The following is a 17,294-nucleotide window of genomic DNA, read 5'->3' on the forward strand; positions in this document are numbered from 1 at the left end:
TGCTGGTAGACAAATGACCATTTCACTATTACAGGGCTAAATGCAACTCCCTTTGGCCAACTCAAAGTCGTAAACACAAGTTTGCATTAACAGTGAATGCATGAGATTTCAGCGGCTTTAAAGTTGTATGTGCATCTTCGGAGTGTTCAAGTGAGCTTTGCACACCATAGCGGGACACTGCAAATGGAACGTTGCACCTACAATTTAAGAGGCACCTTACGCTGGTTCTGCGACACTATAACATTATGTCAATATCCTTCCCATTTCTTCACAGCATGAGAGAGTGGGAATAATGCAATGAAGCTTGGGTTATGAGGGACAAGTAGGAGCTGCAACTTTTGAACAGGCAAACAATTATGCACTTGACTCAAAATAAAGTACAACATTCAATTCTCTGACAGTTGGCACCCTTACCTAATGCTCGTCGACTCACTACCATCCCATCAACCAATGGAATCACCATGCTGAACTTCCCTGTAGCTCCTTGAACTTTTATTCTGAAGAGACCAGTCTTCAGGGGATGGATGAAAATGATCGGTACATCCTTGTCTGACGTGGTGGTCCTAAAACGAGACCAGATAAAGGAAAAATGCTCAATCCAATCTGCACAGGCAGACATTCTCTCATTCACTGATCTTGTTGAAGCAAATAAAATTCTGAGGGGGCTTGACAGGGCAGATACAGAAAGGATGTTTCCTTTTGTGGGAGAATCTCAAGGAGTCTCCCATTTAAGATGGAGACGAGGAGGAGTTTCTTCTCTCAGAGGGTCATTTGTCTTTGAAATTCTCTGCCTCAGAGAGCAGTGGAGGCTGGGTCATTGAATATATTCAAGGAGGAGTTAGATAGATTTTTGATTGACAGGGGAGTCAAGGATAAGGCAGGAAAATGGAGTTAAGGCCACAATCATGATCTTATTGAATGGTAGAGCAGGCTCAATGGACCGAATGGCCTACTCCTGCTCCCATTTATTATGATCTTATGACCACCACAGGCACAAGTTCCTAAATAACAGAAAAGATGGGTAGCCACAGAATTTTCTTGTGTCGCAGTACAGTGCCAGTGCAGAGGGATTGGATCAGATTTTTCACATACCTGTTTGGTTATGTGGTGCTGGTAGCCCCCAGCCCCTTTAACCCCACAGTGAGGAAGGTTCTGAGATGGTGGTTGGGGAAATCAGTTGTTGTTGAGCAGCAGCATATATGTGCCCTTTATTCTCTGTCGCAATGGAAATTCCCAAACGAACACTTGTATTGCATCTGTTTCAGGCAAACTCTCTTCAAAACTTAAATTAATATGCAAAAAGGATTTTGAACTAAAGGACCAATCCAAACAAGCAACTGGACAACCAAAGTGTTAAAAAAAATCAAAAACACAAAAAATAATGACAGTAAAACTAAGCTTTACAAGTTCTCCTATTGGCTGTGCACCTGCAGGAGTGAGCTTTGCCACAAGCTTTAATGGTGTACAGTGCTGGTCTTGGGCTGAGAGAGGGATGTATCAGGCTTCCCTGGGTATCAAGCACATGTCCCCAACTGAATACCGTAATGAGGCTTTCACCAGATGCCTCTTAGAGTCACAGAGGTCTACAGCACAGAAAAGGCCCTTTGGCCCATTGAGTCTGCGCCGGTCAAACAAGTATCTAACTATTCTAATCCCGTTTTCCAGCTCTAGCCCCATAGCCTTGTGTGCCATGGCATCGCAAGTGCACATCCAAATACTTCTTAAGTGTTATGAGGGTTTCTGCCTCTACCACCCTTTCAGGCAGCGAGTCCCAGATTCCCACCACCCTCTGGGTGAAAAAATTCTTCCTCATATCCCCTCTAAACATCTCGTGGGCCAGCAAAGAGCCAATGAAACCCCTGCTCATCAGTGGTGCAAAATTGAAGCCTCTAAAACTTCAGAAACAACAGCTTAAAATCTGATTAAAAGGAGATCTCTAAGTCTGTAGAAAGTGTGCTAATCACGGATTCCATTGCTTTTTAAAAAAAAATAAACTAAGTTACAGGAGTGAAAGTACCTGAGGGATGTGCTGCTATTTGTAGTGGTCTCTACTCCAGTGCTGGTCTCTGGCAGAAGATCATTCAGAGGAAAATTCTCTAGAAAAAGATCGCTAAACATTAGACATGTTAAAATGCAACAGCAGGAGAGGTATTAGGCATTTTATAAAGGGCTTGAAGAAGTCTTAGGCTGACAGGATTTGTACATGATGTGATTTGACAGGAAGTGAGAGCATGTATGAGATTCTACAAGAACATAACATAGTAGGAGATGACCATTCGGCCCCTTGAGTCTGTTCTGCCACTCAATATGATCATGGCTGATTTTCTGCCTCAACTCCACTTTCCTACCTGCTCCACATGTCCTGAGTCCCTGAGAGATCAAGAACATAGCCAAACACCCATGCTGCATGGACTATAATTCTACAGCAGTGTGGCGAAGTAGCACTTTACTTCCATACTGAAATTTACAAATTCTTTCCTGAATATAACCTAAATGAATTACAGCTGTACAACTGCAAAGGGGCCAGTAATACATAGCAGTACTAGATGAAGCAGTAATACAGCTGCTATTAACAGCCTCTTAGAAATACAATACCTATGTCATCAAAGCGTTCGACCCACACAACAATGACCTTTGTTTCAGGGCCCAGTGGAGGTACAGTTCGACCGAGTGGCAGCTTCTTAGATTTGTGCGTAGGACTCAGCTTTAGAAGGAAAAAACAATACTCAGTAAAATGGAATGGTGGCTTCCATGATTCACAGTAAAAGAAATAACCTCTGTTTAAATAGCAACTTTCACATGCTGCAGGATATCCCAAAGCAGTTCACACCCATTAATTGCTCTTAAAGTGCAGTTGCTGCATAATGTAAACAAAATTGGCAACAAACCTGCAGACATTACAGTTCCAGGAACAACGAGGTGAATGACCAGATAATCTGTTTTCAGTGATGTCAGTTGAGGGATGCATATTGATTCCCCTGATCCTCTTTGAAGAGTGCCTTGGGATCTTTTATGTCCACTTTAGAAGGCAGACGGGATCTTTGTTTAAAGCACATGTGAAAGACGGCATGCCTGAAAATGCAGCACTCCATCAGCCCTGCCCTGGGAGTGTCAGCCTGGAACCCACAGCCTTCTGACTCAGGTGTGAAAGTGTTTACACTGAGTCATGGTGATAATTGCATTTAAGAGCATTGATTGCTAATATGTAGGGAAATATGTCAGGCAGTTTGCACATAACAGATCCGGCAAACTGTAATGAGATAAATGGCCAAATTCCAGTGGCCTTAACTTAGGGGTGAACGTTGGCCAGGTCGCAGAGGAGTCCATGCTACTCTATGAATAACATTATCTAACCTTAGCCACAGGAGCAGGGAGACAAACACCTTAGTTTAACATTTCACCTGAATGATGCCACCACCATATAGCATTTCCTAATCAGGAAAGTGGAGAAGAGAAATCAGGTGAATTGTCAGGAAGCTCTGCTGATATAATGCAGTGACCAAGCTTTTTGGGGTGAGGTGAGGAGGAGTGGATTTTCATGCATATGTATATCTGCATACAAAACTGAAGCCACCTTAATTACTGGAGGAATAAACCTGCAAACCCTGAGCTATATCATGAGAATCTCACCCTTTGGGAGTTGCTAAGGTTTTCAGAATGGTTTGGGAAGAGCTCCAAGGTCAGTGGTGTTTGTTTCAGGAGGCTTGGCAGTAGGTCCATCTGTGTCTCTGCCTCCTGTGATGCGAGTCCACTCTCCGAGGAGTCAGCTGCAAATGTAACAAAGGGAAATAAATGTCTTTCTGCAAAACTGGAGGACTTGAAATTATGAATTCAATGGCTGGACTATGACAATCAGAGCACTGACAATAATTTATAAATTACAGATGTTAAATAGATATCTAACAATTAAATGAGTATTTCCTTTCAATCCCAATTGAAGGTTAATGCTTTCCAGAGAGCACCTTGATCCAACTTGCTTATAAACATAGTTTCTCTCAATTCTGCATCTCCCTGTTCATTTCAGTGGAGATGGTTCTGCCTTTTCAAATAATGAAGCTTCACTGCTCCCCTGGTAGTTCAGCATGGGCATCTGACTCATATAAACCACCAATGGCTTCAAATCCAATCCCTGTAGCCGTGCAGAGTTAGTCATTCTCTGCCAGGGAGGCAGCTGAGCTAGACAGATTCTGGGCTAGAAGAGAGTGGAAGGAGGGGAAAGAATAGTCAGGGTTCCTGCTCTAGATTGGTAACCAGTGGCCCTAGCTGGAAATGTGCAGGTGGACATTGATTGAGGGCAGGGCATACCCTCATGTAAAAATATCATGCTTATTGTTGGGGTTAATGCATGAACACTGGTCACTTGGCGCTTGTAGAAATAGACCCAACAAAGCATCAAGTTCTGGAAAGAGGGGAAAAATTGACAGAAAATGAATGGATATTTAGCTTTTTTAAAAAAAAAATGCATATTACAGTGCAATTCAAGATGTTGAGAAGCCATTTTGCTCTAACCAACCGAAGCCCATTGTTACAATCCTGGATTGGTAAAGCAGTTTATCAGAAGTTCACTTAACTGAAATTTAGCTGATCAAATAATGGAATCTCTACGAAGACATGGGGAAATTTTACAATGTGTTGTAATAACCAGGAACAGACAGCTGCTCTGATCTCAATGGGTAATAGCCAAAGAGGAGTTCAGGAGATCAGTATTTCTACAGAACAGTAACACACAGAAGAGTTTACAATTAACCTAAAATTTCACCCCAATACAAATTTTCAGGAATGCAATCATGACATCACTACACAGAGCAACTAGAGCAAGTCCCCCTCTCTCTCTCTCTCTCCATGGCATCTTAAAATGTTGTCCTGGTTGTATGTTTACAAAAGCAAAGAGAAATAAAATATTTATTCTGTGGCTACCAGCAGTTCGAAGTTTGAGGTTGACAATTTACACCAATAAAATACAACAATCTCACAGACTTCATTAATCCGGTCCCCTGTCTGGAAATGGGAATCTCCCTGCCAGTGCACTGCCCAACATGTAAACTTCCTTTGTGTATTATTAATATGGTTGTTAACACTCAAAGATTTTTTGTGTGAGAGGGTGAGGCAGTGCACTAGTAGAGGAAACTAAACTCTCTGATGTATTACATGTGCATAAAAGGTTTACCCAAAAAGCTGAATTTTGACTTACTGGATGACTCCATAAAAGAGGGAACGACGAAGGCAATTTCAGTCAAAGCATCAGCATAATATAATGCTTTCTTCTCTCCGTTAAAAATACCTCCTCCAGTGTCTTCAGGTGTCACTGTATCCTCTGAAAGTATAGATGAAAAGATAAGATAATAAAAAAACCTGCCCAAAAATTGGTAAGGTTAAACTAGGAATATAGGAAGAGCAGTAGACCATTTAGCCCCTCCAGCCTGTTTTAGTGAGATCATGGCTGATCGGTGACCTAACTCCACATATCCACCTTTGCCCATATCTTTTAATACCTTGGGTTGAAAAAAAATCTATCAAATAGTCACTTGGTAGTACAGAACTTTAGTATTGCTGAAACGTTGTCAAAGCTTTTCTCCCTGCAGTCATCAGGACAGATGCAAGAATGCCTTCAAAGGGAACAACAATTTATACTGCATGAAGAGAGAGGTGCGGATTGGTTGCCATGGCGGATGCACCAAGGAGCTATTGTCGCCCATGCTTTTGTTTATTTAAAAAAGGTGCAAGCTCTGGACTTGTACCTGTTGTCTGCAGAGGACAGGTCCCTGCATATGAATACATGTGGTTTCTAGCAAGTGTAAGTGAACTACACTGCGAGCCCGACTGACAATCTTAAATTGGTTGTTAATGTAATTCTTAGCACACTCGGGATTGGTCAGCAAATGCTATCCAATTGCGGAATCACATCTAACGTTAGACATTACGTTTTGAGATAAAAGCAAAATACTGCGGATGCTGGAAATCTGAAACAAAAGCAGAAAATGCTGGAAAAACTCAGCAGGTCTGGCAGCATCTGTGGAGGGAGAAACAGGGTTAATGTTTCGAGTCCGTATGATCCTTCTTCAGAGCTTGAAATGTTAACTCTGTTTCTCTCTCTACAGATGCTGCCAGATCTGCTGAATTTTTCTAGCATTTTCTGTTTTTGTATCATGTTCTGAGTTTTGCAAACACAGGTTGGTTCAGTATGGTCAGTAGTCTGCCTGTTGTGAGCAGTTGAAGGGACATGCTGTTTGATATGCCCCAATGACTGGCAGATCGTATGGCCTCTTACCTGGCATCGCATCGGCAATGAAATTCATATACCACTTTACTCATTTGTGTAGTAGACAGAACGTTTTTTTGGCTTGACGGGAGTATCCTGTCAGTGGAAAACAACACTTGTGTTGCCACTGGAGCACATTAAGGCTACACACCTACGCACTCAAAATTCATCTTTGAAATGAAGCAGTCTAACGAGCTCCCTTTCCTCGATGTGCTAATTAAGAAATTCACTAATGGGCTTTCTACTATTTTCTACCACAAGCCTACCTTCATTGGTCAACATATGCGTCAGAATCCTACAGCTCTAGGTGTACAAGATTAGCCTTATCAGCAACCTCGTAAATAGGGCCCGAGCCATTTGCTCACTGTGTAAGCTTGATGTTGAAATATGGCACATCAAAGCTATCCTGTGAGATAATGGCTACCTTGATCAGATCATTGCTCACTGTGTATTGTGCATACCTACGAATGGGTCAAAGGCAGCCACTTTCGGACTTGAAAAGTGCCCAGTCTACCTCAAATTACCCTGGAAGGGTGAAGTATCTCAAAAATTGCCCCTTCGGCTGTTCGCAATAGGCAAAGTACTGACCGTATTCAACAAACCTGTGCTTGCAAAACTCAGAACATAACGTCTAACGTTACATGCGAGCCTGCGATTGGACTGCACTTGCTGAACAATCCCGAGTGTGCTAAGAATTGCACCAACAACCAATTTAAGATTATCAGTCAGGCTTACAATATAGCTCACTTATGCCGGTTAGTAGCTACATATATTCATATGCAGGGACCTGTCCTCTGCAGACAAAAGGAACATGTCTAGACACTGTAGATTTTTTTGAATAAACAAAAACAATAGGCTCCCTGGTACATTCGTATGGCAATGTCTCGACCAGAGCTAACTTGCCAACCAATCAGCGCCCCTTTCTTCATGCAGTATAAATTTTTGTTCCCTTTGAAATTTGGCATTCTTGCATCTATCCTGACAAAAAGCTTCAACAGCGTTTCTCTCTTTTCAGCAATACTCCACAAGATATCAATCGCAGATTTAAAATTAATTCACCTAGCATCCGATTGCCATTTGTGTGGAAGAGGCTTTCAAACTTCCACCAATCTTTGTGAAGAAGCGTTTCCTAATTTTACTCCCGAAAGGTATGGCTCTAAATTTTTGATTATGTCTCGAATCCTAAGCACCCCAACTAGCAGAAATAGTATATTGTCTTAAAAACTTGACATAGATATGTTGGTGGATTGACAGACAAGTGGCAGATGAAGTTCAATGCAGAGAAGTGGGAGGTGATTCACTTTGGCAGGAAAGGTATGGTGAGACAGTATAAAGGGAGAGACTCTAAAGGAGCAGCAGGAACAGAGGGACCTCAGTGTATACGTACATAGGTTATTGAAGATGGCAGGGAATGTTGAGAGAGCAGTTAATAAAGCATATAGTATCTTAGGCTTTATAAATAGGGGCTTTGAGTACAAGAGTAAGGAGGTCATGTTGACGCAAGTTAGGCCTCACCTGGAGTATTGTGTCCAGTTCTGGGCGCCATACTTGAGGAAGGATGTAATGGTATTTGAGAGAGTACAGAGGAGATTCACAAGAATGATTCCTGGGATGAAGAACTGTGGCTGTGAGGATAGATTGGGGAGGTTGGGACTCTGTCTTGGAGAAAATAAGGCTGAGAGGAGACTTGATAAAGGTATTCAAGGTCCCAAGGGGGATGGACAGGGTAAACAGTGAGAAATTGTTCCCACTCAAGAGAACATCAAGAACTAGAGGGCACAGATTCAAAATAATTGGCAAATGGAATAAATGTGATGTGAAGAAAAATTTTTCACCAGAGGGTGGTGGAGGCAGGTTCGATCGAGGTATTCAAAAGGGAATTGGATTGTTACCTGAAAAGAGAGAATGTGCAAGGTTACAGGGAAAAGGCAGGGGAGTGGAACTCGGTGGAACATTCTTTCAGAGAGCCAATGGGCTGAATGGCCTCCTTCTGCACTGTAAAGATACTGTGAAATCACCCCTTAAACTTCTGAATTTCAGGGGAATACACCCCTTGCTTGTGTAATCCCTTCGTGCAATTTAACTCTTAGAGTCCAGGTATCATTCTGGTAAATCTGTGCTACATTCACTTCAAGGACAATATATCCTTCATATGGTGTGGAGTTCAGAACTGCTCACAGTACCCCAGATGTTGTCTGACCAGAGCTTTGTATAGCTGAAACATGACTTCCACTCCCTGATGTTTTATCCTTTTAAGGTCCAAAGTGGATGACCTCACATTTGACTACACTGAAATCTATTTGGCAGCTTTTCCCCATTCACTTAACATATCAACACCTCTTTGTAATTTTCCTCTTAAATCAATATAAACATTTGTTGGTGGGATATTGGTGATGCGAACATTTGTTGCTCACTGCCTCCTTGAACCGCTGCAGTCCTAATGTTGATGGGGCTCCTACAATTCTGCCAGATAAAAGAATTGCAGATGTTGACCCAGTAAGGAACAAGGATGGTGTGACTTGGAGGGAATTATGTGGACAGGTTGCACAGGTTGCACTTGTATCCCCTTCAGTTTAGAAGATTAAAAGGTAATTCAATTGAGACGTTTAAGCCAATTAAAAAAATTGATAGGGGAGAGAGAGAAAAAGTTATTTCCTCTGGTGGGGAATCCAGAACATGGAGGTAGAGCCTTAAAATTACAACTGGGCCCCTCAGGGATGATGTCAGGAAGCACTTTGTCACACAAAGGGTAGTGGAAATCTGGAATTCTGTTCCCCAAAAAAACTGTTGACATTGGGGGCCAATTGAAAATTTCAAATCTGAGATTGATCATTTTTCTTGTTCGACAAGGGTAATAAAGTTGAGAACCAAGGCAGATAAATGGAGTTAAGATACAGATCAGCCTTATCTTACTGAATGGCCTCATCTTGTTCCCCCTCTTAACAGTCTCAGTGGGTGGAAGCAGAATCTAGAGCAGCTTTGAAAAGAAAATGGATAATTATGTGTAAATGGGAAGGAGAAGAAGAATAGGTCTAAATGGCCAGTTCGCACTGGGAGTCGGAGTGGACTAAAAGGCCTCCTACTACACTGCAAACACCAAAACAAATTTAGTTATTTATCCCAATATCTTTGTGGGATTTTGCAGTGTATAAAATTATCACCAAATACTATCTATATTTCAAAATAGTTCCTTGTAATTGAACCTCTGAAATATTTTTCAAATGTGATAAGGTGCCATCTGCTATAAGGTTATCTCTGGCAGATGTTAATTGACAAGGGGCGTGCTTACTGCTTTCAGTATTTTTAATGTCAGATTTTTAGCAACTTGTCGATTTGTTTTTTATCTTGCCAACATACCTTGTTCTTTCCCCTCGCCGCCATTGCATGTGTTAATTAGCCAGCTGGTTGACACATGTCCAGTCCAGCCTGGGTGTTTCCCAACATCCACTGGCCATCCCAATGACAGGAGAAATTCCAAGAAATGAGACTGCACGTGACTGGAGGATTCCATATTCTTGAGAATCTGAAAAGGCCAAGGAAAAGAGTCGCCCACAAGTCAGAGATGAGGAAGAATTTCTTCTCTGAAGGTCGTGAATCTTTGGAGTTGTCTACCCGAGAGAGCTGTGGAGGCTGAGTCATTGTGTATACTCACAACCGAGCTACAGATTTTTGAACTATTGGGGAGTTGAGGGTTTATAGGGAACAGGTAGGAAAGTGGAGTTGAGGCCAAGATCAGATCAGCCAGGATCTGGTTGAATGACAGAGCAGGCTCGAGGGGCCAAATGGCCCGCTCCTGCTCCAATTTCTTATGCTTATATTCTTACCCAAGTCATAGTAATTTCAATTTCTTTGCAATGGTTGTGAAGATCAAACTGCAACATTTCATTATGTTCTATGATGGTATGCAGAATACAAGGCCAAGAACAATCAAATGCCACATAGTCAATGACTCAGATCCCATGGCACACAGTCTCCGAGTTACATCGAAATACAAGCTTAGCATGGTGTGAATGTTCCGATTTTAACTAGGCGCATCAGCGTAGGTTACCAGCTGAAAATATTTGCCTAAATGTGCAATAAAATGACAAACATCATTTTTACAAGTCCAATGTGTTTTCACTCTGCATTACCCCATTTCCAGAAAGAGAATTCACCGCTGTGCATTTGCATTTTCAAACTCGTGAAACTATCTAAATAGTTATTTTGCAGGAGAATGGGCTGCTAGTTGTAGATTGGGTGCACTAATATGAAGATGATCAATCGTATGTAAAAGAAAAATACCGATAAATGCAACCTTAAAAGTACCTCCCGACCAGGGCAATCACAAAGGTCATGCTCATTTCAATACAAGAAATCAAGAATTATAATTTGTAAAGATGGTCTCATTGTTGAACAAACTATAGAGCAAAGATCACCACGCTTGAATCAGACATTTTAAGCAATTCAATTACCCTGCAACATATTCACTTCCGGACATATTATTCTCTGGTCTTAATTTGGGATTCCACTACAAGGAGTCTGGTTGATCAAAACAGAATTCTTAACACTTTGCTAGTTTACGAGTTGTCATTGTGAATAAATCAGACAGATAAACTATTCAAATATAAAAGCAAAAAACTGCGGATGCTGGAAATCCAAAACAAAAACAAAAATAAAAATACCTGGAAAAACTCAGCAGATCTGACAGCATCTGCGGATAGGAACACAGTTAACGTTTCGAGTCTGTATGACTCTTCAACAGAACCAAGGAAAAATAGAAAAGAGGTGAAATATAAGCTGGTTTAAGGGGGGTGGGGGGGGGGGGTGGGGGGACAAGTAGAGCTGGATAGAGGGCCAGTGACAGGTGGAGATAGCCAAAAGATGTCATAGACTAAAGATCAAAGAGGTGTTGATGGTGGTGATATTATCTAAGGAATGTGCTAATAGGTGACATTAAGGGTAGAAAGCAGGACGAGCAAGGTACAGATAGCCCTAGTGGGGAGTGGGGTGGGGGGAAGGGATTGAAATAGGCTAAAAGGTAGAGATAAAACAATGGATGGAAATACATTTAAAAATAATGGAAATAGGTGGGAAAAGTCTATATAAATTATTGGAAAAAAGGGGGATTGGAAAGGGGGTGGGGATGGAGGAGAGAGTTCATGATCTAAAGTTGTTGAACTCAATATTCAGTCCAGAAGGCTGTAAAATGCGTAGTCGAAAGATGAGGTGCTGTTCCTCCAGTTTGCGTTGAGCTTCACTGGAACATTGCAGCAGGCCAAGGACGGACATGTGGGCATGAGAGCAGGGTGGGGTGTTGAAATGGCAAGTGACAGGAAGGTCTGGGACGTGCTTGCGGACAGACCGATAAACTATTCAAAACAAAATAAAAACAGAATTACCTGGAAAAACTCAGCAAGTCTGGCAGCATCGGCGGAGAAGAAATCAGTCAACGTTTCGAGCCCTCATGGCCCTTCAGCAGAACTGAAGCATAGTTTCAACAAGGGAGAAATATAAATTGGTTTAAGGTGGGTGGGGGGGAAGAGACACATTGAGGGTGTGGTGTGAGCAGATAATCAAAAGATGTCAGAGACAAAAGGGTCAAAGAGGTGTTGAAGGTGGTGGTCTTTGTCTGAGAAAAGTGCTAATTAAGAATGCAAGACAGGATATTCAAAGTACAGCTCTAGTGGGGGTGGGGTGGAAAGACTAAAGGTTTTAGTTTTAGATTTAAAAATAATGGAAATAGGTGGGGAAAGAAAAATCTATATAAATTATTGAAAAAAAGGCGGGTGGGGGGGGGGAAAGAAACGGGGTGGGGATGGGGGGAGGGGGAGTTTAAGATCTAAAGTTGTTGAATTCAATATTCAGCCCAGAAGGCTGTAAAGTGCCTAGTCGGAAGATGAGGTGCTGTTCCTCCAGTTTGCGTTGGGCTTCACTGGAACAATGCAGCAAGCCAAGGACAGACATGTGGGCAAGAGAACAGGGTGGAGTGTTAAAATGGCAAGCGACAGGGAGGTTTGGGTCTTTCTTGCGGACAGACCGCAGGTGTTCCGCAAAACGGTCGCCCAGTTTGCGTTTGGTCTCTCCAATGTAGAGGAGACCGCATTGGGAGCAACGAATGCAGTAGACTAAGTTAGGGGAAATGCAAGTGAAATGCTGCTTCACTTGAAAGGAGTGTTTGGGCCCTTGGACGGTGAGGAGAGAGGAAGTGAAGGGGCAGGTGTTGCATCTTCTGCGTGGGCATGGGGAGGTGCCATAAGTGGGGGTTGAGGAGTAGGGGGTGAAGGAGGAGTGGACCAGGGTGTCCCGGAGGGAACGATCCCTACGGAATGCCGTCAAGGGGGGTGAAGGGAAGATGTGTTTGGTGGTGGCATCATGCTGGAGTTGGCAGAAATGGCGGAGGATGATCCTTTGAATGCGGAGGCTGGTGGGGTGATAAGTGAGGACAAGGGGGACCCTATCATGTTTCTGGGAAGGAGGAGAAGGCGTGAGGGAGGATGCGCGGGATATGGGCCGGACACGGTTGAGGGCCCTGTCAACGACCGTGGATGGAAAACCTCGGTTAAGGAAGAAGGAGGACATGTCCGAGGAGCTGTTTTTGAAGGTAGCGTCATCAGAACAGATGCGACGGAGGCGAAGGAACTGAGAGAATGGGATGGAGTCTTTACAGGAAGCGGGGTGTGAGGAGCTGTAGTCGAGGTAGCTGTGGGAGTCGGTAGGCTTGTAATGGATATTGGTGGACAGTCTATCATCAGAAATTGAGACAGAGAGGTCAAGGAAGGGAAGAGAAGTGTCAGAGATGGACCATGTGAAGATGATGGAGGGGTGGAGATTGGAAGCAAAATTAATAAATTTTTCCAGGTCCCGACGAGAGCATGAAGCAGCACCGAAGTAATCATCGATGTACCGGAGAAAGAGTTGTGGGAGGGGGCCGGAGTAGGACTGGAACAAGGAATGTTCCACATACCCCATAAAGAGACAGGCATAGCTGGGGCCCATGCGGGTACCCATAGCCACACCTTTTATTTGGAGGAAGTGAGAGGAGTTAAAGGAGAAATTGTTCAGTGTGAGAACAAGTTCAGCCAGACGGAGGAGAGTAGTGGTGGATGGGGATTGTTGGGGCCTCTGTTCAAGGAAGAAGCTAAGGGCCCTCAGACCATCCTGGTGGGGGATGGAGGTGTAGAGGGATTGGACATCCATGGTGAAGAGGAAGCGGTTGGGGCCAGGGAACTGGAAATTGTTGATGTGACGTAAGGTGTCAGAGGAATCACGGATGTAGGTGGGAAGGGACTGGACAAGGGGAGAGAGAAGGGAGTCAAGATAACGAGAAATGAGTTCCGTGGGGCAGGAACAGGCTGACACGATCGGTCTGCCAGGACAGTTCTGTTTGTGGATTTTGGGTAGGAGGTAGAAGCGGGCCGTCCGAGGTTGGGCGACTATCAAGTTGGAAGCTGTGGGAGGAAGATCTCCAGAGGAGATGAGGTCAGTGACAGTCCTGGAAACAATGGCTTGATGTTCTGTGGTGGGGTCATGGTCCAGGGAGAGGTAGGAGGAAACGTCTGCGAGTTGACGCTCAGCCTCTGCGAGGTAGAGGTCAATGCGCCAGACAACAACAGTACCACCCTTGTCAGCGGGTTTGATGACAATGTTGGGGTTGGACCTGAGAGAACGGAGTGCAGTGAGTTCAGAGAGAGACAGATTAGAATGGGTGAGAGGAGCAGAGAAATTGAGACGGCTAATGTCACGCCGACAGTTCTCAATGAAAAGATCAAGAGAAGGTAAGAATCCAGAGGGAGGGGTCCAAGTGGAGGGAGAATATTGGAGGTGGGTAAAAGGATCCGTTGAACGGGGAGAGGACTCCTGCCCAAAGAAGTGAGCACGGAGACGAAGACGGCGGAAGAAGAGTTCAGCGTCGTGCCGAGCCCGAAATTCATTGAGATGAGGGCGTAAGGGTATGAAACTAAGTCCTTTGCTGAGCACTGAACGTTCAGCATCGGAGAGGGGAAGGTCAGGGGGTATAGTGAATACGCGGCTGGGGCTGGGATTGGAAGATGGGGTGAGGACGGAGGGACAAGCAGGGGTGGAGGGTCCCCGATGGGTGTTGGAGTCGATGAGTTGTTGGAGCTTGCGTTCCTTAGCACTTGAGAGAAAGAGAAAAAGTTTCTTGTTGAGGCGACGGATGAGGCGAAGAATAAAATGAAACTGGGGGCACGCGCAGCTTTGAAAAAGGGTGCGGCGGTGCTGCTGGAGGGAGAGGTCGAGTGTGTTCATATGGCGGCGCATGGCACTGAGTGTGGATCTCAGAATGCGACGGGAACAGCAGTCCGAGAAACGTTTTACGTCCCGGAGATACCTGTAATCCTGGGTGGGTTCGAAACAAGAGGGATGGAATTTCAGTTGAAATCCACGTGGGGTGAGTCGGAGACGGAGACAGTCACTGAGAAAGGAGATATGGCTGTGAAAGCGGGTTTTAGTAAACACCTTGTCAAACACCAGGAGAGAAATGGAAAGCAATGAAGGTGAGCAGGGCAGAAGAGACAGTCGGAAATCCTGTCGGAGGACAGAACCATACTTCTTCCAAGAGGGCATTTTTTTGAAGAGAGGTGGCAGTCAATCAAACACAAAGATAAAAACAAAAAGCTAAAAGCTACTGCGGATGCTGGAAATCCAAAACAAAATAAAATTCTGTAATTCTGTTTTTATTTTGTTTTGGATTTCCAGCATCCGCAGTAGCTTTTAGCTTTTTGTTTTTATCGATAAACTATTCACATCATCTCTTAATATTGACCACATCCTTCAACTTCAGAACCATTTGGCCCACACACTTTCTTCAACAAACCCCCCTGTCCCCCAACATAAGCCATGACTCCTGCCGTTTCACCGTATGGTGAGGCAACCACACGCTTGTTATAAAGACAAGTGCAGGGCAGGAGTCTGCAAGATTGAACAAGGGTAGCTGAATATGAGCTCCATGCCAATTCTGGAGCAAGGATGAGCACAAACACAAATTGGTTGAAAATGCTGAGCATTCACATAAAATGAAGGCAGTTAACCTGTACCAGAGCAAATAGATTATGACAGTGAATTTTAAGGAATGATTCAATCTTAAAGTTTCGCTCCAGTCAAGCCAATTAGGTTTCCATCTCCCTAATACGATATAATTAACAGGAGGGAGGAGAGATGGCTGTGTAGTCATAATGTCACTGCACTGGTAATCCAGAGGCCCAGGCTAATACCCTGGAGACATGGGCGCAAATCTCACCAATGGAGCTGGTGGAATTTAAATTCAATTAATAAAATCTGAAATTGAAAGTTGGTTTCAGTAACAGTGATCATGAATCCATCTGGTTCACTAATGTCCTTTAGGGAAGGAAATCTGCCGTGCTTACCTGGTCTGGCCTACATGTGACTCTAGATCCACAGCAATGTGGTTGTCTCTTAAATGGCCTCTGAAGTGGCAAGCCATTCAGTTCAAAGGCAATTAGGATTAGACAACAAATGCTGGCCTTGCCAGTGACACTCACATCCCATAAGAAAAAACAAAAAGATCAGTAAAGTCATTTTCTCTATTATCAATCTGCATACAAAATAAAGGTCCTTACCTCTTGGCTAGTTTTCTGTCCAGGTTTCATGTAAAATATGAAGACAGTTTCGAAAGGCCTGCTGGGCAGCAAGTCCAAGTACCCAATATCGTCAAAAAATCCAGCAAGAGTAGAATCCAGTGCAATAAGATTAGGAGGGCGGCAGCTATTACCTGGCTCCTAGGAAAGTGTACAAACATAGGTGTAAATGGGTTGATGTTGAATGGTGAATGATATTGCGAGGTGGTTGTTGGAGATGATCATAAAGGAGTGCACAAGTCATCTTTGGGGCAATGGGCACATAAATGATCAAATAAAACTCCATAAACAGACAGGTCACAATCCTTTCTTTTTAATTAATTCACGGGATGTTTATTGCTCATCCCTAACTGTCCTCGAGGTGGTGGTGGTGGTGGTGGTGAGCTGCTGCCTTGAACGGCTGCAGTCCATGTGGTGAAAATACACCCATAGTGTTGTTTGAGACGGAGTACAATACGCAGGAGATTTTGAAATAAAAAATTCCAGGTCTTATAGTTTTAGGAAACTGCTCATCACAAGTGAACAAAGGGGAGCGAATAGGAAAATAAACAATTGCAATAACACCAAATGTTAAGGACACCCATCACATAAATGAAGCCACTAGACACCCACATCCCTGAAAATCCATGGTGAGTGATCACATCATTTAAACACCCATGCTAGGTACCTATGGAACTTGTGCATGTTCTGAGGGTCAGTTAGCTCAATTGGCTGGATGGCTGGTTTGTGATGCAGAGTCTGTACCTGCTGAGGTCATCGGTGAAGGATCTGCCTTCACAACCTTGCCTGAGGTATGGGGATTCTCAAATTAAACTCCCCCTCTGATGAGAGAGCAGCCTATGATCCTCTGGGAATATGGTGACTTTCATTTTATGTGCATGTTGGATGTCCACCAGGTCAGAAAGTCCAGTCCCCCATCTGCCATCTATTGATAGAGGAGGGAGCAAAAGAAAGTGCCACATGCTCCCTCTGGGGTCATTTCAAATGCTCCTTTGTAAGGTTGCTGGTAATTTCAAAGAAAATGAAACATTATCCAGCTTAAAAGCCTTCTGGTACCATTATAGGGTCAGAGAGCTGGGGCTTTGTACTCTTAAGTGTGTGGACTTTAAGGAATTTGACTGAGGTCTTTAAAATAATGAAAGGATTCGATTCACTCCATGACAATTGGATATTTGAGCTCGAGATGTTGGGAAGGGCCAAGGGGCTTGAGTGCAAGTTACACAAATACAGAATTAAGCTGGCTGCCAGGGGGTTTCAGCAAGAGTCATTGACCCAATCATCAACTTGCTTGCACGTGACATATTAAGAGAATCTTTTAGCTTTTACATTCAATAAAAGGAGCCCTAAAACCTCTTGACTGCTTTGTGGGTTCCCCCTATCCATTTGCAACCATACGATTTTGAGCCATGGGTCTTAAATTGCCAGCCCCACTCGCCCTC

The 17,294-nt window shown here is 43.7% G+C and overlaps 1 protein-coding gene across 6 annotated transcripts in view; it reads right to left on the reverse strand.

The window, feature by feature from the left end:
- ralgapb (Ral GTPase activating protein non-catalytic subunit beta) overlaps positions 1-17,294 on the reverse strand; it is a 154,822-nt gene that overhangs the window by 11,750 nt on the left and 125,778 nt on the right. For all 6 annotated transcript variants that reach the window (XM_078554820.1, XM_078554819.1, XM_078554818.1 and 3 more), the window contains 7 exons: positions 15,838-15,996; positions 9,617-9,782; positions 5,192-5,314; positions 3,631-3,767; positions 2,596-2,704; positions 2,018-2,096; positions 415-563 (listed from right to left, as the gene is read on the reverse strand). In XM_078554820.1, coding sequence (XP_078410946.1) covers positions 415-563; positions 2,018-2,096; positions 2,596-2,704; positions 3,631-3,767; positions 5,192-5,314; positions 9,617-9,782; positions 15,838-15,996 — 922 coding nt within the window. The remainder of the gene's footprint in view (positions 1-414; positions 564-2,017; positions 2,097-2,595; positions 2,705-3,630; positions 3,768-5,191; positions 5,315-9,616; positions 9,783-15,837; positions 15,997-17,294) is intronic.

This window comes from Cetorhinus maximus, chromosome 13 (assembly GCF_964194155.1).
Source record: "Cetorhinus maximus chromosome 13, sCetMax3.hap1.1, whole genome shotgun sequence".
Classification (NCBI taxonomy): Eukaryota; Metazoa; Chordata; class Chondrichthyes; order Lamniformes; family Cetorhinidae; genus Cetorhinus; species Cetorhinus maximus.